This window comes from Thunnus thynnus, chromosome 6 (genome assembly GCF_963924715.1).
Source record: "Thunnus thynnus chromosome 6, fThuThy2.1, whole genome shotgun sequence".
NCBI classification, from domain to species: domain Eukaryota; kingdom Metazoa; phylum Chordata; class Actinopteri; order Scombriformes; family Scombridae; genus Thunnus; species Thunnus thynnus.
The window spans coordinates 16256898-16279588 of NC_089522.1; the positions used below are offsets into that span (position 1 = coordinate 16256898).

The 22691-nt window shown below is 37.6% G+C and overlaps 1 protein-coding gene across 3 annotated transcripts in view; it reads left to right on the forward strand.

The window, feature by feature from the left end:
- Nucleotides 1-22555, forward strand: part of stat6 (signal transducer and activator of transcription 6, interleukin-4 induced) — a 35946-nt gene extending 13391 nt beyond the window's left edge. The window contains exons 2-22 of one of the 3 annotated variants that reach the window (XM_067592114.1): nucleotides 3172-3317; nucleotides 3579-3723; nucleotides 4384-4464; nucleotides 5097-5271; nucleotides 6325-6425; nucleotides 6914-7062; nucleotides 7762-7878; nucleotides 8049-8216; nucleotides 8903-8990; nucleotides 9079-9201; nucleotides 10272-10364; nucleotides 12158-12361; nucleotides 12438-12532; nucleotides 12628-12761; nucleotides 13246-13395; nucleotides 13498-13558; nucleotides 13669-13749; nucleotides 14566-14646; nucleotides 15844-15924; nucleotides 18470-18589; nucleotides 18715-22555. In XM_067592114.1, coding sequence (XP_067448215.1) covers nucleotides 3184-3317; nucleotides 3579-3723; nucleotides 4384-4464; nucleotides 5097-5271; nucleotides 6325-6425; nucleotides 6914-7062; nucleotides 7762-7878; nucleotides 8049-8216; nucleotides 8903-8990; nucleotides 9079-9201; nucleotides 10272-10364; nucleotides 12158-12361; nucleotides 12438-12532; nucleotides 12628-12761; nucleotides 13246-13395; nucleotides 13498-13558; nucleotides 13669-13749; nucleotides 14566-14646; nucleotides 15844-15924; nucleotides 18470-18589; nucleotides 18715-18775 — 2442 coding nt within the window. In that variant the 5' untranslated portion in view covers nucleotides 3172-3183 and the 3' untranslated portion in view covers nucleotides 18776-22555. The remainder of the gene's footprint in view (nucleotides 1-3171; nucleotides 3318-3578; nucleotides 3724-4383; nucleotides 4465-5096; nucleotides 5272-6324; nucleotides 6426-6913; nucleotides 7063-7761; nucleotides 7879-8048; nucleotides 8217-8902; nucleotides 8991-9078; nucleotides 9202-10271; nucleotides 10365-12157; nucleotides 12362-12437; nucleotides 12533-12627; nucleotides 12762-13245; nucleotides 13396-13497; nucleotides 13559-13668; nucleotides 13750-14565; nucleotides 14647-15843; nucleotides 15925-18469; nucleotides 18590-18714) is intronic. The other 2 variants (XM_067592116.1, XM_067592115.1) reach the window with 2 other exon arrangements.
- The last annotated feature ends 136 nt before the right edge of the window (nucleotides 22556-22691 follow it).

Here is a 22691-nt window from a genome sequence, read left to right on the forward strand (position 1 = left end):
CCTATGTCCTCTTGTATGTTGTATTACTGCAAATCAAATTTTCGCTCGAGGGAAAACAAGGATCTGAACTGAGATTAAATGAATTTATCAAACCAACTGTTCAACAAGCACAAACATGTAGAAAAGCAATATTTTTCACTGCTTTGTCTGTAGCGAATTGTTATGAACAAGCTAAAACTAAAGCTGCCTGTATGTAGTCTAAAAAGTTTAGCTTAGTTTCCCACAAATCTTAAAATGTGGCAAATTCTTATAGACTTAGGCACCGGCTGAGATGGCAGCCCCTCCTCTCAACCAGCAGCAGAGGGAAGACAGAGAACAGGAGGACTGACTGATGTCTGTGTTCTTCATTCTTTCTAAACTTCACTCAGTATTTGGATGTCAGGAATATTATTTATTTTATTGACATTTTAGATTTGTTTCCAGTGAGATATTATTGAGTTTACATAATGACTTTGCTATTTTAAACTTTACTGTTGCTGCCGTAGAAACAATATATTATTATTTAAAATATAAATCAATTCTAATCCTAATATTATTTTATTAATATAATGATTAAAAAAAAAAAAATTTTTTAGTGATGAAAAAGAACCAGCAAGAGTAAGAACTGGGCCGATAAGGGTATGGATAAGATAAAGATGAAATCCTAACGATACCCGTCCCTACAGCTGACTTTGGGAGGGTGAGTTAATCACTGTTTACATCATGTTTTACCAATGTTATTTCATGATTATTGTTTTTTATGTAGCACAGTACAATCACTCACAAAAATGAGAAGGATAACTTCAGCCCATAGCGTTTACATATCTGTTTCACCCAGTGTACTGTGTATTGAAGCATTTTCTTTGATTGTTGCATCATTACAAAGTCATCGCTACATATTCATTTCATTCAGTGTATGATTCAATTTGGAATATTTTCTTACTGAATTGTTGAAATGTTATTCCACCACATAATGAGACACTCTTTCTGGTTAAATCGCAAAACACAGATTTGGGGACAAAATAAAACAGAATCTGGAAGTAATTAACGGATAACATAAGGCCCTAAAGTATTTATGATAGCTAAGTGAGAACCTTCAAATTAGATGACTCACACACTGGTTGTTGTAGGGCACGACCGATACTGGATATTTGGGGCCGATGCCAATACCGATATTTGGGAGTACAAAAAATGATTGATATAACGGTAGATTATACATATATATATATATATATATCGGTGCATATCGGACAACATATAGGCTGATACCAATACATCAGTTATAGGCCAGTATTGGCCAATAATATCAGCTGAACAATGAATTGGCTGGGCTCTATCTAGAAGGTATTAGACAACATCCCATTTCTTCAGTGTGACACAACAGTTGTAAAAAGTTTCTCAATGCTGCATACTAGATCTGTATCATGACTCATAACAAGGATTTTTTTAATGTACTGAATTACTTCTCTTTCAAAAGTCTTGTGGGGAAATTGAAGAGACTTTATAATGTATCACTGTCATTTAAAGTCAACACCAGCTTGGATTAAAAATGAAAGAGGAACCATTTCCAACAGTCAGCCTGCAGAGAGATATACAAGCTTTCAGATACAGTTAATGTCAACATAAGTGAGAGTAACTGGTGGTATATTTTACTCATTCAGAAGTGGAGGGATTAATGATTTGACCTTCACATTTATCACTGGTAAAGACAAGTCTTAAAACAGAGGTGTTTTAGTTTCTACTTTATATGGTTTTCCCCACATGTGGGAAGCTGATAAAGCTCACAGGATATGCTTGCTTGTTTCCATCTATGTCTGTCTCTCCACAGCAGTTGTGTACGTGTTTTCCAGAAGTTTGTTTGATCTTTGACCTTTCCATTTGTGTATTTGCTACTATTTTAAATGGTCAAGTCTCTCATGGGAAAGATATTTTGCTTTACTGACATTCAACAAATACTGCTTGCGAAATACAACTTTCCCCCTGATAATTATTGTGACATTTTAGAACAAATACACTTGTTTAGCTGAAGCAAAAGGCTGGCAATATGTGTCTTATTGTAAACAAATCCTGTGAAAAGACCAAAACCAACAATTAATTAATCCTACTATCAACAAATCAATGAACTACACTGTTGAGTATCATGTCCCTTTATTGCAGTGAACATGGGCATTGTAGTTTATTTTGAGTCACACCTACATACATTGTCTTGGCACCATAAATACTCACTAGTGCACCAAGTGTGTATTAATCATCGGCTGAAACTAGGCCCCAACAAATGCACGATTTACTCATGTTTGAGAAATGTTTACTAAAAAATCACAATGCCCAGCTGTTTTATGAACCTGCTTAGCCTGTTTTAACTCGTTGACATCCAATTTCTTTTCATTTCCCCTTGGAATAATTACCTTATACCACTCTGTCTTCTCTGTCTGTATCATACACACTATGTCAGATTGTTCTAGCTCTGTACTGAAGCTACAGTACTGTGCAAAAGTTTTAGGCAGTAAACAGAAGAAACCTAAATCAAATCAATATTTGGTGTGAGCACGCTTTTAAAACAGCAGCAGTCAAGATTCAAAGTATTTGGCAGGTCAGTTGTTCCAAGAATCTTGGAGATGTTGCCACAGTTCTTCTGTGGATTTAAGCATCTAATTTGCTACTGTCTCTTCTGTAATCCCAGACCAACTTCGATTATGTTGGATGAAGTATTCAAACCCAGGACTACATGTTTTTTATGGCTATACCATGCCATTAAATGGAAATTTTGTACTTGGCTTGCTCATTATTTTATACAACATTCCCTAAAAACCATCCTGACATCCTTTATTAGCATGTAAAAGAAAGTTCTGTGGGAGTGAACGCTGTTTGGCGGCAGGTGTGACAGTTGGACTGGAGAAGTTGAAAATGAAACTATGGATTTGTGAGCTGTTTTTTTTAAGATTTACTTCCACATTCATTTTCTGGGTAGGAATGAATGTCCTTGTGGGCTGAGAGCTACAGACAGGGTAGGGAAATGGGAAAGTATAGACAGAGCAGTAATGCATTTTTGGTGTTTGTTGATAACAAGAGACATATAAAATAAAGCTAGCTTCATCATTTAATGCAACATCTCCAGTTTAGTTCCACTGTAATTTAAAAATGTGGTCACATTGATTAGTTAAACATAATGTCATTTCACTCTGACTTCTGTAGCCCTGCTCGATCATGGCCCAGTGGATGCACATGACCCAGCTGATACAGTACCTGCCTGGACCGACAGTCAATGACCTCTACCCCTCAAATTCCTTCCCCATAGAAGTCAGACATTTTTTAGCTGAGTGGATTGAGAAACAAAGATGGTAAGATACACACTCATGTGCACGTACACAACTTAGTATACATAGATATATACATACATGTACATATAGACAGTTACAGAGCCATGCTTGCATGTACAGTATGTGCTTGCCATAGTTTGAGATCACATTGCATATTGTGTGTGTCTGTCCGCATGTGTGTGTGTGTGTGTGTGTTCATATGCACATACTGTATATGCATGTGCTTGTATGTGTGTGTGCGTGTGTGTGTGTGTGTGTGTGTGTGTGTGTGTATGCTCACAGGGAGGACTTTGTACTGGAAAAGGTGGAGCAGGAGGGCCAGGCTAAGGCTCTGTTGGACCAGATCATCAACATGCTGCAGTCGATGGCTCAGGAGAACGCCAATGTGGTGGAGAAGATGAAGCTGTTGCAGATCAGCAGAAGCATGGTAGGGGGATCGGATCACTCAGTAGCTCCCAGAACCGGATTTGGGTTACTCACTGGATCCCTGACAGGTTTCACTAAGGGACTGCCACTCTACATGCTGTTTTTGCAGTTGAGGTTGAGTGCAGTTGAATGCAACTTCTTCACGCTGTCATGTAAAATGCCAAGCAGCTGCCAGTAGATGCAATAAGCTTGAGTTTCCCACTGACTGCAACCACAGAAAAAAACCAAAGACAGGAAGATGGTGTTTTCACATGTAGGACAATATGATAGATTTAAGGTGTCTGTTGCGCTGTAACTTACATACACGTACTTTACATACATTTCATGACCACAAGATACTGAAGAAAAAGTTATGTCATGAGAACTTTGGACGGCTTTGCTGTATGTGTTGGTATTGTCTTTAAGACGCCCTGTACCTACATATGATGAGTGTATAATTGCGCCCTTTCTGTTTCATGATAACCACATCAGCTTCCTTAAATATGTTTGTGCCAACCTGCTACAACATAAAGGCAGGCAATTTGCCATTAGAAATGTATTGTCTATGAAATCATATGAATAAAACACTGTATAGGCCTACTAGTAGCAACACTGTGCTATTATGGATTACACTATTATGTGTAGATTTGATGAACTAATAAGACATGTGCTTGTTTTACAGACCAGTTTTCAGCAGCAGCCTCTTCAGTTTGGAGTGATGGTCAGGGACATGCTCAGGAAGGAGAGGACCCTGCTCAGAGCTGTAAGATCTTTTTTGAACAAATACAGTTTAGTTTAAATACAGGCCTCACCCTGATAAGCTGTCTGATAATGTTGCAGTGAATGATGATTAGGCAAAGGAGCAAAACTGGACACTAGTGCTTTAATAATAATAATAATACTACAAGCTATATGAACTGGATAGCTTTTTTTACAGCTGACTACTGTGATGAATTGCCTACAGTATATAAGGCAAGTTTTAGGTCTCAGAAATTTGATTTCCATTCTTCAGTGAAATTAGTAGCTTCCTGAAAACCTGGGCCTCAGAAAATGGTCAGCAATAAGATTTACACAATTTGCAGTTAGTTGCAAAACTATCAATTTAAGTTTAATAACTTTAGTTTTAAGTAAATACTGTATCTACTTTAAGGCCATTTGCCATTTTGGTCAGCGCTTCACTTTGGAAGTAACAAATAATATAGATAATTACTTATTCTGTCTTTTTTAATCAGTGTGTAACTTGAGGGTGTACATTTATTCTGTTTGATTTCTCAGGGAGAAAGTTTGTTTTCTACATTATTTCTACTTTTAATGTACTTGAATAGTGGTAAACAAGTAATGTGTTCAATAGTTCTGATGCCAATACTGATACTAAGCACTTTTCCATGTCTACAGCACCCCACAGTAATCAGCCCTCCACAGTACCCACAGTACAGAGAGTCCTCGTTCTCCAACATGCAGGATGTGGACAACCTGGTTTTCAAGGTGCTGGAGGTCCAGGAGGTCCGGCAAACGATGCACCAGTTGCAAGAGGAGCTCAACTGGGAGAGACAGAACTACGAGTCTATAGGTGAGAACCACACACACACACACAGAATTTCTTCAAGTTTGCCTTGTTTCATGTTCCTATACCTACTGTAGTGTCAGTTCACTCTAGTGACACAAGTGGGGCTCAAGTACTTACCACAGAGACTGAAGTTTGAAGTATTGTACTTCCTCTTCATAAAAATAAATATAACTTTCTATAGTAATTAATGGTTTTATTTCATTTTCAGTTTTGTTTTCTAATCTTTATTTCAGTTTATATATTTTATGACTTATTTCAATTTCTTTTTATACCAGTTGCAGGAAGTATAGTCACACTCAGGTTTAAATGTGAGAGAGACAGTTGTGTAGAGAGTATCAAGTTGTTTAGATCAGTCAACAGATCTGTGAATCATTAGTGTTGGGGTGAAAACAGATGTGATAACAAAGGCATCATGTCTGGTTTGCATAGTGTGAACCTTGATCTAGTTTCCTCAATAGCCAAAAGCCGCTGATTCTTCCAAAATGTAAGCGTGACTTTTCGGAAATCCCCTGCTCCTCCCACATGCTATATATGTACAAACAGTGTCCTTCAATTTGAAAAAATGGAAGAAAAGATATATCTATATATATATAGATTAACAGAGAAAATTTATCTTTGCATTTCAGACTGTTATTATAAGCGGTATATAAACATTTAATAAAAGGTTTATAACACACTATAATGTAGTTAAAAGCAGAAATAAGAACATTTTTAAGTGTTTATTAATGAACAGTATTTGTCAACAATTATAACTACAACTGTTTTTACACCAGCCTCCATTTATGGCTGCCCACAGGAGGAGTTATAGATGTGGACAAATACATAAATACTTATATCGTCTTACAACTACAATATAGTGCCTTCTATAATTTAATTTGTCTGTGGTTGTTTGTTTATCCACCTGCAGCAGACAGAGCAGATTTTATATTTTTAAGTAAATACAGCAGCTGACAGAGTGGCAAAAACAGTAATTATGGTGGTAATGGCTGCCTCAGTGTTTTATATTCTGAGGTGCAGGATGGACTGAACACGTGATGTCATTTGTTGTTTGCACAGGGACAATCCAGCAGAACGGTCTGGATCCCACCACTGCAGAAATCCAGAAACTCCAGAACCACATCCAGCAGCTTGAGTACAAAGTGAAAGCCATGGCCACGGTGAGCACGCTTATACTGCCAGTACAAGCACTGCTATCATTAATTAAAGATGAACATGATCAAAACACTGTAGACAAAAAACAGCAGTTTTTAGAGCCATTGCAAAATGGTATTTCATTTAATTATTGTAGGTTCTGCTTACTTCAGTATAAGCAGCTTTTCTCTAATAGCAATCTATCTTCATTTAATCTGATATCATTCTAATATGAATATAAAATGTGCTTTTTAAATGTTGTCCATGCAAAATAAACAATTGGAAGATGAACCCATGATGAACGGGTGCATTTTATACATTTATAAAAGTCCTTGTTCATTTGGAAAAATAATTGATAGATAAATCATGCGTCGTATTGTTGAAACAACTTGTAATTCCATGAAGGTTACGTGAGGCTCTCTGTGTCATGAACTACATGTATGTAATATTCGCATGTACATCCATGTGTTTTCCCTTGTGTGAGTGTAATGTGTTTGGATGTTGATTGTTGTAGAAGCGATTCCAGTTGCTGAAGGAGTGTGTGGACTGTCTGGACCAGTGTCAGACCCGACTCATCAACAGGCTGAAGGTGTGGAGGTGGGAGCAGCACAAAGCCACCATTGGACATCCCTTTGACGACAACCTCAATCTCCTGCAGACCTGGTGAGGAGCACTACATTCAGCCCGTTCCCCTATGTGTTGAATTCCTTTGTCCTATCCAAGTAAACATTACATTACACTCAAACAAGACAAGCTTCGACACTTATATGCTTATCTGTGAGTACTGTGCTATAGCTTTGTTTTTTATGAATCTCCTTTTAAAGGGTAAATCCATAATAATACACAATTATTTCCCAATCATTAGCTGCTGGATGCTTTGAAGTTCACATTTTAAGATTGATTACATCATAAAAGGGTTGCAACTAATGATTATTTTCTTTATTGATTAATCCGTTGATTTGTTTTCAATTAATCGCTAAATTGTTTAATCGATTAAATGTCAGAAAATTATACAATTTGCCCAGAGTGACATCTATAAATTGCCGTATGAACCAAAACCTAAATCTGCTCAATTTATGATGATACAGAATAGAGAAAAGAAGCAAATAGTCAAATATCAGATGCTGAAATGATGAGTGATCAAATCAAAATCGACAAGTTAATTAATTAACTAATAATTTCGTACTACATCATAACAGACTGACTTAGACTTCCAGCCAACGTTCTCCAGTTTTAATGGGTTAGGGTTACGTAGGTTGGTAGGTTAGGAATAATTCATTCACAATCTTTGGTAAAAAAAAAATTCTTTATTGACTTCATTGTGTTTTCTCATGTTTCTGATTGTCTTCATATATTTTATAGGTGTGAGCAGCTGCTCGGGGTGAACGGGAAGCTGAGACAGGAGCTGATGCTGATAGGGGAACCAATCCCAGAGCTCCAGGAAAGGCTTGGGCAACTTTTGCAAGTTCTGATTCAAAGGTTGTTCAGAGTCACATTGTTTCCTATGATATTTCTTTTTAAGTTGAAAAACTGTGAATGAAAGTAGACTTCCCCCCTCTCCTTCAGTCACAAAAAGCAACATAAAAGACTTACTCTCATACATCCTTTAAAGCATTTTTCCTCTCTCATATCAATGATGTCTACTTCAGCTCTCTTGTAGTGGACAAGCAGCCCCCTCAGGTCATTAAGACTCAGTCAAAGTTCTCCACTACTGTGAGATATCTGCTGGGGGAGAAAGTGGCTCCCGGGAAGCCTGTGCTGCTGAAGGCGCAAATCATCACTGAGCTGCAGGCCAGGAGCCTGGGCAGTGTACCCAGGTGAGTTATAAACACAGGAGCTTTGTAGGAAACACAGACTGCACACTGTCAGAAAGGAGGAGGGTTAAATTTGAAACTGGACCTTAATTTGCTGATATTTGTTCCCCAAAACTATTTACTCACAATTTATTCCAACCCAGTGGTCAGAGGAATAACAAAAAAGCTTTAAGATATACATTTGTTTTGGTCATTAAAGTTGGTAAGTACTCTTCAGTCAAAGCAAGCTTATTAACTAGCAAATTATCCTCATCTATAATTATTTTTTAGTATATTGATCAATGTACAGTAACCTAAGGATATGCTATTTAAATATAAAGTATCCTGGTTTGTTTTGGTTGTCCAAAGATCAAATGTTGAAGTGGATTTTTACAGAGGAGGTTGTTTGGCAAGATTTATAGAAAAAACTTGTATCCTTAATTACATTTCTGTTATTTAAAGTGGATCTTTTGCAACGTATTTGTGGATTTGTGAAACTACATCAAGTATGGCCGTTGAGGTTGTTGTTGTTTACAGCCTTGTAAGCCCTAATTGGCTGGGTCTTATGGTGTGTGACAAATAAATGAATAAAATCAAACAAAAACAATAAAGATTAAGACTTTAAATTGGATTCCATCAAGGATACAGTTTGCGAAGGTATATGAATGAAAAACACATGACATGGAAACTCTCTGTTATGTTAATTGCAGTGATAACGTCGGGGAACTGATCAACAATACAGCAATCCTAGAACACAACACAGCCAGCAAGAGCACATGTGCCACCTTCAGGAATATGGTATGTGCTAGTCTTGATTTCCCTAGCCTAATGTAGATTTGATTATCGTTTTAGTGTTTTTAACAAATTCTTACTTTCTTTTTCACAGTCCATCAAGAAAATCAAGAGAGCAGACAGAAAGGGATCAGAGTCTGTGACAGAAGAGAAATTTGCCCTCCTGTTCTCAACGGAGATTAGCATCACAGGCTGTGACACTCCCTACAGGATACAGGTTTGGCCTTTCCATTGTTCTGTCTACATGTAGAGTTCATTACATCCTGTCGGCTAATGAAATCTAATGATTTTAGCATTAACCTGTCATTGGATTAGGATGTTTTGTTTTCTGTATCACATTATTTGTGAGCATGTACTTCTGCTGTATTATAATGTCTACACAATCAGGTCTTGACATTTTAGCACACGGCAGGAAATTGTTCGTGTGACTCATTCTCACCTAGTGGAAGTACTCCCCTTTGTTTAGGTGAGGGTCAATGCATGGTAGAGCGTGCAGGAGGCAGGACATGATGCAAAAAGTAATCACTCTGTCAACATGTCCACTTGCTTGCTGTGAATTCACCAGAGAATGAGCTGCTGGACTCAATCGGACATTACACACACTGTGTACTAGGGAGCTGGCAGGGTAAAGTCCATTTAATGTCCGGTCGGGCTGATTTGGATATTTGTGTTCTGGAAGATTTCAGGGTTGCAGTGCATGTGTGAAAGTGGCTTTACAGTAGGGCTGAAAACTATGTGGTCATATAGATTTGATTTTTAACTGTAAAACAATAAAGATCCCCTCCAGACACATTTTAAGAATACTCTTCTTCTATCTTATGAAAAATCCATAATCTATGAATATGCAAATATCTTTTATTTCAAAAGTTTAACTGCTGGACTGCATGATGTGTCGTACGTCAGTGAAAAGTTCGTTCTCAGTGTTTATGAACTACAGACTTCAAATTTCGACATCATATTTGTTTAAGTTGCATACTGGACCACTATTAGTTTCCAAACTAGTTGTGATGTCACAAATCATGCTTATAGGCCCGCCTCTTAAAATCTGATTTTCAGTGAGCACAGAGAAACTTTTCATTTCAGCAGATGAACGTGAAAACAGCTTTCTAGTATCAAACTCTACACATACATCATTATTGACAGTGAAGCTCAAACAGTGAAGGAACAATAAGCGAAACACATTTTTGAGTGGAGGGAGATTTTAAAATTTTATTTTTATTATTTTCATTAGGCCTTCAAATTGGTGAGAACAGATGTAATGTCAAAATTTGAATTATGTCATTGCAGATGATCTCACTGCCGGTAGTCGTCATTGTCCACGGCAGCCAAGACAACAATGCTCTGGCCACCATCATATGGGATTGTGCTTTTTCAGAACCAGTAAGTGTCAAATTATTCTTTCACTTTGCTTTTCCTGTTTCATTTTCCGTGAAAAACCACAGTAAACACAGCTATTAAGTGGAATCTATCCACTCTGTGTGGGCTGTGGTCACAAAGCACCTTCAACTGTTGTGAGGAATATGCTTTCTAGTGAACTGAGATGAATACATTTAGATATTCCCCTAAACATACCAATATCGACTGAAAGCCTATCAAAAAAACAAAGTGGGCATAGTTGCTTCAGAGATTAACATACTGTAAGCATTACACTGTGATGTGTTTAAAGATAACGATAAAGATCTATTTCAAAGTAAAGAGCACAGGGATGGCATACTTCTGAAAAACATGTCATATTTTCTTGATTTTTTTTAGGAGAGCCATGAAGCACATACATGAGCCTCTCTAATTTAAAGGAGATATATGATTTTTGTGATTTTCTGTCATTTATATACTATTATGATGTCAGATGTCTAAGTTAAACACAGTCAAAGTTCCAAAACATGAGGTGAATGTATGTAAAAATGCTCATGAAAGTCAAGTCAAAAGCCCAGGCTGCTCTGAACTCTTCGCCTACAATGTTATTTTTACTTCCTCCTTGTGATGACATCAGATTGTTTCTGCATGCCCACAAATGGCTGTCTGTTCTGTAGTCTTTGTTGCTAAGGTTAATCCATTTGTTGTTTGGGTTGTACACTTGTGCATCTTGGACTCGACCTTTTGGCTCGAACATATATGGATGTATTTGTGAAGTTGACCTTTTGTGTAAAAAAAATTAGAAAAAGAAGTGAAATCTGAATACTACAGTTTGTTTTTGTAGCCTCCAGAGCCGCCAGAAATTGGCCAAGGGGCAGCCTCCAGAAGCTGACCAATCAGAACAGAGTGGGTTCATCAGGAGGGAGGCTTTAAGAGTTGTTTTTTTTTAGTTTTTTTTATCTGTAAATCATGCAAACATATTCCAGAATAAAAATATAGACCTGGAAATGTGCATGATATGTCCCCTTTAAGGTGCTACTACATCACTTCCCTCAACTACAGAGTGTGAGTAGCGGGTTGTGGGCTTTTCCAGTTCAATAAAGCTAGCCTACCTAGCTAGTAATGTAGCTACTCTTTGCCTGAGATCCCAAATATTGCAGTCAGATAATGCAGTTGTAATTGGCTGTCCAAAAATATCTGACTGGTATTGTGCATGCTGGCTCACTGTCACACTGTCATGGCCTACTGGGACACTTGATGAGCAAAATACCTGCTGTGGAGAAGACCTACTAAGGTTTCCATAAAGGCAATATTACAGGAGGATAATCACAATGTGAATGGGCTGTGTGCAAGATGGCAGTCACGTTTACATCCCAAACGCCAATAAAATATTATCCTCTGCTGGAAATCCAAGGTTGCAGAAAACCTATTCAGTACCAGATGAAATATTTCATCAGACGAAATATTGTATGCAGCTCCACTAGTGAACTATATTGACTTGGAAATGAGCGATTGGCTTAGAGTAATGTGCACTAAGGTGCTGTGGGCACAGACGGGTTTGTTGTTTGTTGCTCTTTTTGCTCTGTCAATCAAACCAAGTCCATTTGTCCAAACTGTAAGTGTTGACTGGAAGTAGAAGAAATGAATTGAATGATGAAACAAGTGAACTTTTAACAATCTATACAATAAACCTTTTGATGATTATGTATCTGTATTTTTCTTCTTTTTCTCAGTTTAAGTTTCTTTTTCTCTCCCACCAACACCATTATAACTGCATATCAGTGTTCTCGCCATGTCAGCCTCTTTGTTCTTGTCATCAGGACAGAGTGCCATTCGTGGTGCCGGAGCGTGTGCCGTGGAAGCTGATGTGCAGCACTCTCAACAGTAAATTCACCTCCGAGGTTCAGACGCAGCACAACCTGGATCAATACAACCAGCACTTCTTGGCCCAGAAAATCTTTGATAAGCCCGACTTTGCTGACGACTTCAGCAACATGATGGTTTCCTGGGCTCAGTTTAATAAGGTACACACATATGCATATCCTCACACATACACCGACATACACACACAGATCTCACACTGCTTATTTAATCTTACAGGAGGTTCTCCCAGGTCGACCGTTCACTTTCTGGCAGTGGTTTGAGGGAGTAATGGACCTGACCAAGAAGCACCTGAAGACCTACTGGAGCGACGGGTGTGGAGACTCTTCTGCTCTTTCAATAGTGAATATTAGCAACCTACTACAACTTGTTAATAATGACAATTGTCTGCAATGTTTTGCTCCACTAGGCTGATATTCGGTTTCATTGGGAAGCAGCATCTACACCTGATTCTCAAAGACAGGCCCAACGGGACATTCTTGCTTCGCTTTAGTGACTCTGAGATCGGAGGCATCACAATTGCTTATGTGTCCGCTACTGAGAGTAAGTATTTGAGTCTGAGTGTGTTTAGTTTAATTTTTTACTTAAAATTCTCCTGTTTCTCATTTGGACTATGCTGCAAAGGTACACCCAGTAAATCCGGTGCTGACATGGTGAAGAGGACAATCACACAGTATATCTTTTATTAATGTTATTTTTATGTGAAGCAGTTTGTAACTTTGTTTTGATAATTGTTATTTAACCATTTGACACACTCCCACATTCTGTCATGTCATGTAAATCCTAAATGAAAACAAATTCACTATTTTGTATTGTTTGACATCAATTTTCACGGATTTATTACATTTCACATAACTTTTCATATTATTAGCAGTCGGTGAAAGTTCCACATTGTGTTAGTGACCCACAAGCAGAACAGTGGGTGGTTAAATAAATTAATATTAAGCAACACATAGTTATTCCCACTCTCTTACTTCTCTCTCTCTCTCTCTCTCTCTTGCACATTTACAAACTTTTTTTTTTATAGATGGGGGACAAAAAATCCAGAACATCCAGCCCTTTACTAAGAGAGATCTTGAGATCCGTAGCCTTGGTGACCGCATCCAAGACATAAACCACATAACGTTTCTGTATCCTGAATATCCTAAACATAAGGCTTTCCACAAGTATTACACAGGTAATGGTTTACATGCACAGAGTCAGCTTTTTATTCTTAAGTTCAACTGAGAACAGACGACTAACACAGTTCTTCTTATATTTGTGCTGTTGTTTGACACAGAGCCTCAACATCCGCCCAGCGGGGGCTACATCCCTGTATCGCTCCATACTAAAGTGGGAATGTAAGGAACTATTTATCACAAATAAACCATTTCATGAGATGCACTTCAGGTTAAGTCAGTTTTAAATGGAAAGCATTTGTAACATGTCGTGTGTGCGTCTGTGTTTGCAGGGACTCTGGCTCAGCTGCAGTCCCTGGTTCCAATATACCACCTCATGCTGAAAGCCCTCACAATGCTGTTCCCTACCCCATGTAAGTCTCTGTTCTACACATCTCTCTCTTTCACTTTATTCTCATACCACATACTCACTTCCTGGTGTTGTCATTTACAAACTAGCAACCAGCCCTCAATCACCAGCAACATTTACACAGTGTTAATATCTGCTGATTTATTGTGACCTCCAGATGCCCACAAGAATATATTTTATTTGAATATCTGTGAAGCTCTACAGGCATTTGTTTTGATGGTGTGCCATTGCTGACCTGTTTTGGATTGTACTTTTTTGCATAATCCAAGTTGATTTATTTGCACCTATTACATCAAATGACGTACAGCTAGTCAGGATTATTTTGGCAGCATTTTATTCACATTTCTCTGTAATTCAGTATGAATACTTGGTGTCTAAAAAATGTTGGAATCTTCACCTGAATTAAAAACAAAGTTCTGGTTCAAACAGTTCTTCTCCGCACAACAGTAGGAACACAGTTTGCAATGATGGACCTGCAAAGGTGTGTTTAAGAGATTCAGTCTCTATTTAAATATTTCAGTGTTCATTTTGTAAATGTTACATTACAATAGTTGGTGATACATGTGTGTCACTTCCATTTTCACTTAACTGACATTGACTTTGGTCATGTATCATATTGTGTAGCTCATATTTTACATGCAACATTATCATATAACATCAGCCTCTACTAAGTCTCAGCAACTCAAATTTGTGCTTAATAGCACAACAATAAATAAACCACGTAATGCAATACACATCAAGTCATATTCAAGTCAATTAAGTCAATTTAACATTAATAGAAAACATTTGTAACATGTCATGTGTGTGTCTGTGTTTGCAGGGACTCTGGACCAGCTGCACTCCCTGTTCCCAATATGGCACCTCATGCTGAAAGCCCTCACAATGCTGTTCCCTACCCCATGTAAGTCTCTGTTCTACACATGCTCTCTTTCACTTTATTCTCATACCACATACTCACTTCCTGGTGCTGTCCTTTTCCAGCTAGTGACCAGCCCTCAATCACCAGCAACATTTACACAATGTTAAATCTGCTGATTTATTGTGAAATCCAGGATGCATGTGGGCCTGTGGGATCGATCTCCAGGATGTCTGTGGGCATCCTGGAGATCATTCATAACATTTTTGAAAAATATGAGGCAATAAATGTAGGCACAAAATATAAGAGGCACTTAAATCCTTTTATTTAGAAAAGTAGAAATGCCAAGGTCCTACCTCTAGAGTCTACTGAAATAAAAGCCTACAAGTTAAATAAGAAGTTTTTCTGTTGTTTTACAGAACCATCTATTTTGTATGGTTGTTCCAGTGTCTCACTAAAGCTATGTACCACTTGTATTGACTGAAATATTTAAATCCAAATCAGTTGAAAATTGGAAAAAGGTGGCACACCATCAAAGCAAACAACACCTGTAGAGCCAAATGTGAAGCTCTACAGGCGTTGTTGCTTTGATGGTGTGCCAGCTTTTCTACTTTTCAACTGATTTGTTTTTTTTGAGCACCCGATTGGAACATACACTGCTGACCTTTTTTGGACTGTTTTTAAATCCAAGTTGACTTTTTTCACCCATTACATCAAATGACATATACCTATTCAGGATCATTTTGGCACTACTTTATTCACATTTCTCTGTAATTCAGTATGAAATACTTGGTGTCTAAAAAATGTTGGAATCTTCACCTGAATTAAAAACAAAGTTCTGGTTCAAACAGTTCTTCTCCGCACAACAGTAGGAACACAGTTTGCAATGATGGACCTGCAAAGGTGTGTTTAAGAGATTCAGTCTCTATTTAAATATTTCAGTGTTCATTTTGTAAATGTTACATTACAATAGTTGGTGATACATGTGTGTCACTTCCATTTTCACTTAACTGACATTGACTTTGGTCATGTATCATATTGTGTAGCTCATATTTTACATGCAACATTATCGTATAACATCAGCCTCTACTAAGTCTCAGCAACTCAGATTTGTGCTTAATAGCACAACAGTAAACAAACCATGTAATGTGATGCACATCAAGTCATGTTCAAGTCAATTAAGTCAATTTAATCTTAATAGAAAACATTTGTAACATGTTGTGTGTGCGTCTGTGTTTGCAGGGACCCTGGATCAGCTGCACTCCCTGTTCCCAATATGGCACCTCATGGTGAAAGCCCTCACAATGCTGTTCCCTACCCCATGTAAGTCTCTGTTCTACACATGCTCTCTTTCACTTTATTCTCATAATACATACTCACTTCCTGGTGCTGTCCTTTACAAACTAGCAACCAGCCCTCAATCACCAGCAACATTTACACAGTGTTAACATCTGCTGATTTATTGTGACCTCCAGATGCCCACAGGAATATATTTTATTTGAATATCTGTGAAGCTCTACAGGCATTTGTTTTGATGGTGTGCCATTGCTGACCTGTTTTGGATTGTACTTTTTTGCATAATCCAAGTTGATTTATATGCACCTATTACATCAAATGACGTACAGCTAGTCAGGATTATTTTGGCAGCATTTTATTCACATTTCTCTGTAATTCAGTATGAAATACTTGTGTCTAGAAAATGTTGGAATCTACACCTGAATTAAAAACAGTGTTCTGGTTTGAACAGTGCTTCTCTGCACAACAGAAGGCACACTGTTAGTAATGATGGACCTGCAAAGGTGTGTTTAAGAGGTTAAGACTCTTTCATTTAAATATCTCATTCTTTCTTTGGTAAAGGCTATGTTTTGATCATTGGTGGTGTGTTATCACCATTTTCACTGAATTGTCTTGGACTTTGGTCATGTTGTAATGTGTACTTACCTCATATTTTTGCAACATCATCATACTATCATATAAGATCGTCTTCTATCACTTCTCAGTTCTCACCAAACCAAAAGTCACAACAGCAAATAAACCATGTGATGCAATGCACTTCGAGTTAAGTCCATTTTAAGGAAGGGTTCACAATTTTTCAAGTATGTCTTAAAACAATGGTCAGGTGCCTAAATGAACATTGAAATGTTTTTTTCTTGCCATAATCATTCCTCCTATTCATACTGGAGATATGATATGATAGAGATCCAAACTTCACAAGCCTCCTTCTGTGCAAAAATGTATTTAAAAGTTTATCTGAAGCTAATATGAAGCTTCAGCTGTCAAAATTAGTCAAATCAATTCGATATGTCAGTGTTCATTTTGTAAAGGTGTTCCAATAGTTGGTAGTATGAACATGTGCTATTTCCATTTTCGCTTTATTGACTTGAACTTTGGTTATATTGTGATTAATTGATAATGAAAAGAATTGCTAGCTGCAGCCCCACTTTGATCCAGTGGCTGTAAGAAGTAGGGATGTGCAGAGAGCCCAGTATTTGTATTTGTATTTGTTGAGGCAGCAAAATTATGTCATGAAGAGTGGAGCAGGTGGACCCAAACGCAGATGGCGCCAGGTAGGCAGGGTCAGATGCAGAAATTATTTATTGAATTATTCAAAAGGAACAGGAGACACTGAGACACAGGAACAAGGAACATGGACCATAAACGCAGACGACTTGACAAAAACTGAACTGAGAACAAGACTTAAATACACAGAGTCTGATTTCAAACTGAACACAGGTGAATGAAACAAGACGTAGGTGGAACACATGAGGTTATCAACAGAGGCAGGAAAACACAGGAAGTAAAGGTAACAAAACACAAGGAAAAAACATTTCAAAATAAAACAGGAACTAATCAGACAAGGAACAGGTGACACAACACAAGGGCAGACTGGGAGCTGATAGACTGGGGAAGACACTAGGAGCAGGGCAGATGAGAGGAGGAGCACATGAACACAGGAGGAACACACAAGGGAAAACAGAGAGAACCAAAAGAACAAAAACACAAAGACTCCAAAAAACAAACAGAAAGTCCAGGCAGGATGTGACAAATTATTTGTATTTGTATTCGAATAAAAGTAGAAAGAGGCTTAAAAATCCTGTTTTTGTTTTTATTATACTTTTAATTTTAGAAAATTAAAGTGTTACAATAAGTGTTCAGGAATAAACTATCTTATGAAGGAGGTCCCCACACCGGATCTTGAACTGGAGTCTCCCAGATTATAGACAACTGCACTGACTACTGAGCTAAATCTTTTCTTATTGCCTCATTGCAGACAGACCTCTACCTATTTATACACCCATAACATAGAGACAGCACAGCATGTAACGTGTAGAGAAGAACTTCAAAGGCAATTCTTGCTTTGTACTTTTTCATTTATTGCCTATTTTTTTACAACCTAACTTTGTGGAAAGGAGAAGGTGAACAGCAGGTTATGGAGAGTCCCTAGGGAGCACTTCACTTGTGTCAGTAGCTCAGCTTTATCTCTGGCAAACACCCCCAACTCCTGGAGTGATGTCCAAATTAGGACATGTGTGTCATGTGGCAGGTGGATGTGACTCCCCTCGTGAAGACCTGCTGATACATATAACAGCAAAGCAGAGGATAGAGACTGAGATAGCGATGTAACCGACCTGCGCACTGGTATTTCACATGGGATTTTTTTTCTTCCCAAAAACAGATAATTTTTAAAGTATTTGTATGAAACAGATATTCAAAAAACAAAAAAACAAACATTATTTGTGCTTTGCTGAGTAACGTATTTGTATTCGGGCACACCCCTAGTAAGAAGCCTGCATCTTGCACTGTTGCTGGTCATTATTGAATCTACAGTGCTTGTTGATGGCGCTCCTGTTCCTACTGTTTCTCTCAGGCATCAGTTCCAGCAACCATTCAGCCCTCAAGAGTCCATCACTCAAGACCAAATGGAAACTTCAGCATCTCCTTCTGTGGATTTCAACCCAAACTCTCCTGTTGTCTTCCCGCATGACATGTAAGTTTATATCTTCATGCCTGTGCATGAAATCCATTGCTATGTTGTTTGGTTCCCACACATAGTGTTACTCAGGGTTTAGAGGCGATTATTTGGTTCCTAAAATTTGTATGTCTGTTTTCTAGGGGCACAACTGACAATATGGACCTAGTTTTAGACACTCTTCTGAAGAATCTGGGGCAATAGGAGGATTTCCCATCAGTGCTGTTCTTAGAGTGTAAAGAAGACATCGAACAGATACCGGAGACAAACTCGCCTGTCTTACCTTCATATGAAAAGATTGCTACAGTTTGTGCAGACTTTCTCCCTACACTTACATCATCATCCATCTACAGCCTCATCTACTTGTAAGTAAAAAGTTGTCAGAGACTAATGTGATTTCTCTTGGACTCAACACGATGAGCTGGTGCTACGTGGAAGCAGGAAATCATTGCAAGTAAAACCAGAACGAAAAGTACTGTCATCTGCAACTTGCTGTGCACCTTTTTTAAAACCTTTTCTTCACTCTCACCTGGTGGTAGGTTTGTTGATGTCAATTTCTTTGTTCATCTGTTTGTACTACACTCCCTGCATTTTGGAAAAAAAGTAAATTGCTGTACAGATTACAGTGCTTATCCAACAGCTTAACAGAATTTAACATGTGTGACAGCAGACGCTCATGAAAGCATAATGATAATATGACATCGCCACTCAGTGGTCAGTCAGCTAGCAGAGATTATATTAGAGATTATGGAACATATTGCATGTTGTTCTCTGTGCTTGTTGCATGTTTTTTAGTCACGATGAGGCAAGAATATTTGAAGAGTATTTCCCTGTTGTATATAACTCTTCCTTGTGATTAAAAAGCATGGCTAAGCCTCAGTTATAGTATGTTGTACACTCATTATCACAGAAATGCACAGTGTGCATGATAAATACTTCATAATTTAGTCATTGGCCAATCAGTGTTTGTAACCCTAACCTGCTCTGTGGTATAGTGAGGATTAGGAACAAGAAAGGAACAAGAAGCTTCTCCATAACTGTTGACTGTGAAACTATACCACATCACATATAATACAGCAGATGATATTAATAGTGATGATGACGGTGGGAGGAAATGCTGATATTGTATCTGTCCAATTAAAGACTCCAATGGGTGTTTTCTGTTAAATGTATATTGTATGCATCCAATCCTATTTTTTGAGCATAAATGTTACATGGTTTTGATTCTGTATTTGAGTCTAGATGCCCTGATGCAAAAAAAATTGCTATTTGTTGTTTTTTTCAGTATTTGAGTGATAAAACTGTGATAGAAATGGTGAACATAAATGATCAAAAATATTTTCCCAAACCTTAATTGTTACATTAATTTTTAATTAATGTAGCAAAATGAATGTCATGCTGTTTGGAGTCTCTTTTTTTTTTAACACATTCACATTCATGTGTCAGGTTCTTGTTCTTTGTTGTTGGGCTTGTGTGTTTTTTAAAGATTAAAATAGGGATATATATATAAGGGATATAGTACAACATAAAATGAAAATCTAAAGTAAAGAAGTAATTAGTGCTGCAGTTAACAGTAAAACTATATAATGCTGCTGGGGATGCATGTGCCTTTGCTTCGTGGGAGCTCTAAATGATTTTAGCAGCTTTTATTCACTGGTCTGAATGTATATCAAGCAATCTTCCCCACAAACCTTAAAAGCTTTGCACTACCTACCATCACATTATCAATGTTGTGTGTATACAGTAATAGTATAAAGGTGTGTTAGATGTACCTGGTATGTTAGATTAAAAACCTTTTGTATCTTGTGAATCAACTTTTGGATAAATCACCCCAAAGCTACAATCAATATAATCTTTCATCTGTGGTGACAAATAAAATCTCAGTTTTTCTCAAAATATCAAAAATAGTTTTTTTGCGAATTTATTTACAAGTATTTGGTTGTCTCCCTTTTTCTCTGTGGCATCTTTTAAAACACTGGAATATATATGCAACAAGTGAATGAAATGGAAAAAAAAAAATGAATTGCAGCTTTTGCCGCCCCTGTGGTGTCACAGAAATGATCTCATCTGATTGGCAAATGTTTATGTAAATGGTGACTGGGTTTAGTTTTCAGACAAGAATATGCCTGTATGGTAATTGTTGTCTCAGAGCTGCCTCTTTGTTATGTCTAAATTTAGGTCTGTTCTGTTTGGAACCATCTATTTAAATTCAATAATTTTCTACAATCAGTCTAAAAGAAAACAGACAAGAAAAAAAGATTGGAAACATAAGAATTTTAGGATTTTTTTGACATATAAAAATAATAAATCAATGGCATTTGATTGGGAAGGTATGCCCTGTACCATAAAGGCTGTCCATTGAATGAAAGCATATTGGTGAATAACATAATTGGCATCACTTCCATAATCCATCAGCCAGAGAGGAGACATTGCATAACTAGCATATTATATTTCCTATCCATCCAGTTTCAACAATCATGAAATGTTTTTAAAAAAGAAAACTTTACACTGTACATCACAAAGCTTTTCCTTTAGAACACAAATTCTAATTTCAACATATCACTAAAATTTAAATTTCTACTCAACCACTGCCAGGGAAATCACACTGAAAAAGGTTATGCAGAGGAAGCAGAAAGAGAGAATCAGCTTACATGTCTGGTTCAATAAATGCTCTGGCAAATGTCAAAATGCTAACTTATCTCAGCGCCCCGTCCCCCTCTCCATCCCAGCAGCTTTAGATGTCCCCTCATTAGAGCAGAACAAGATGGCTGCCACGTAAACAAAGGGAGGAGGTAGGGTGAATGAAGGAGGGATGGAAGAGAGAGGGGACACCAGGCCAATGTAGAGCTTCAACTTCAAAGTTCATTCTCTCTTATGTAGACTGTATGAAAAATAAAGGTGTACGTTTACCACCCTGTACAAACACACTAAAGATTTCAGTCGCCTCACGGTGACCTTCTCTCTTCTCCCAAATATCAGAGAGGGGCTTATCCAATGAAACTATTTCACTCCTAAAGAGCCACCCAGCTCAGCGTAGAAAAGAGAAGGCACCAGGTGTTTGCAAACACCAGCAAGAAGCCACCACACCTCATGCACTCTTTCATTTTTAACCTTGAGTTGATGTAACAAAGACTCTTCAGTTGTGTCAAACAACACAATTCATCTAGGAAACGCTTGTTCCTCTTGACAGCGTGTCAGGTTTGCTCTCTTTGTTTTTCCATGGCAGACACGCAGAAGTAAAAGCAAACCAACTATCACACACCTGTACATGAATCTGTGATAAGCGCTGCTCTAAAAGCAAAGCTTTGAGGACAAAATCATGTCAGAAATTCATTTAAAATGTAACCCAACACAAATACTGTATAAGTTATCTAAATGTGGTACAAACTTGCAGATTTCCCATTTATTAAGTAATGGGCAACAAATTTGGAGGCGATGTTACCATTTCAAGTGTTTGTAACTAACTTCATTGAAGATTGAGCTCAGAAAAAAACAGATAGTTCAGTGTTTTGTGTTTATTTTAATATAAATATGCCTCACTAGATGAGACAAAAACTCTAAAGTGAATGAATTTGGCTTTAAGACTCAACTGAAAAGGCATAAATTATGTTCATCTGATAAAAAAAAGGGGGATTTAACATGAAATCTGTTGAATTTGTGAATTGAACTTTAACTTTTGCAGTATCAGTGAGGGCAGCATCTTTCCCTAAAATAAGCTTGCATGATAAAAAAAAATCATGATACAGACAAAGGTTTGCGGCAATGAAAAGTTAAAAATAAAAATGATCAATGAAAACAAGCACACAAGCATACACATGCACACAGACATGCATGCACACTCACTCTGTCTCTCTCTCTCTCACACACATGCACACGTAACTTAAAAAAAAAAAAGAATGTGAGCCAAATAAATACTGTTAAAGTATAATACGTACATGTAATATACCCAAAGTTCATGAAACAAAACAAAACGAAGGGCGAGATCACACTGGATCAAAATGGAAAAGCATGCAGAAGTCCACTGCTCTACTGTAGCTTCACTCCTAGCAGACTACAAAATAGGGAGAAAAACAGAAAAGAGAGAAAAAAAAAGAAAAGAAAGATAGAGAGGGGCCCCTGT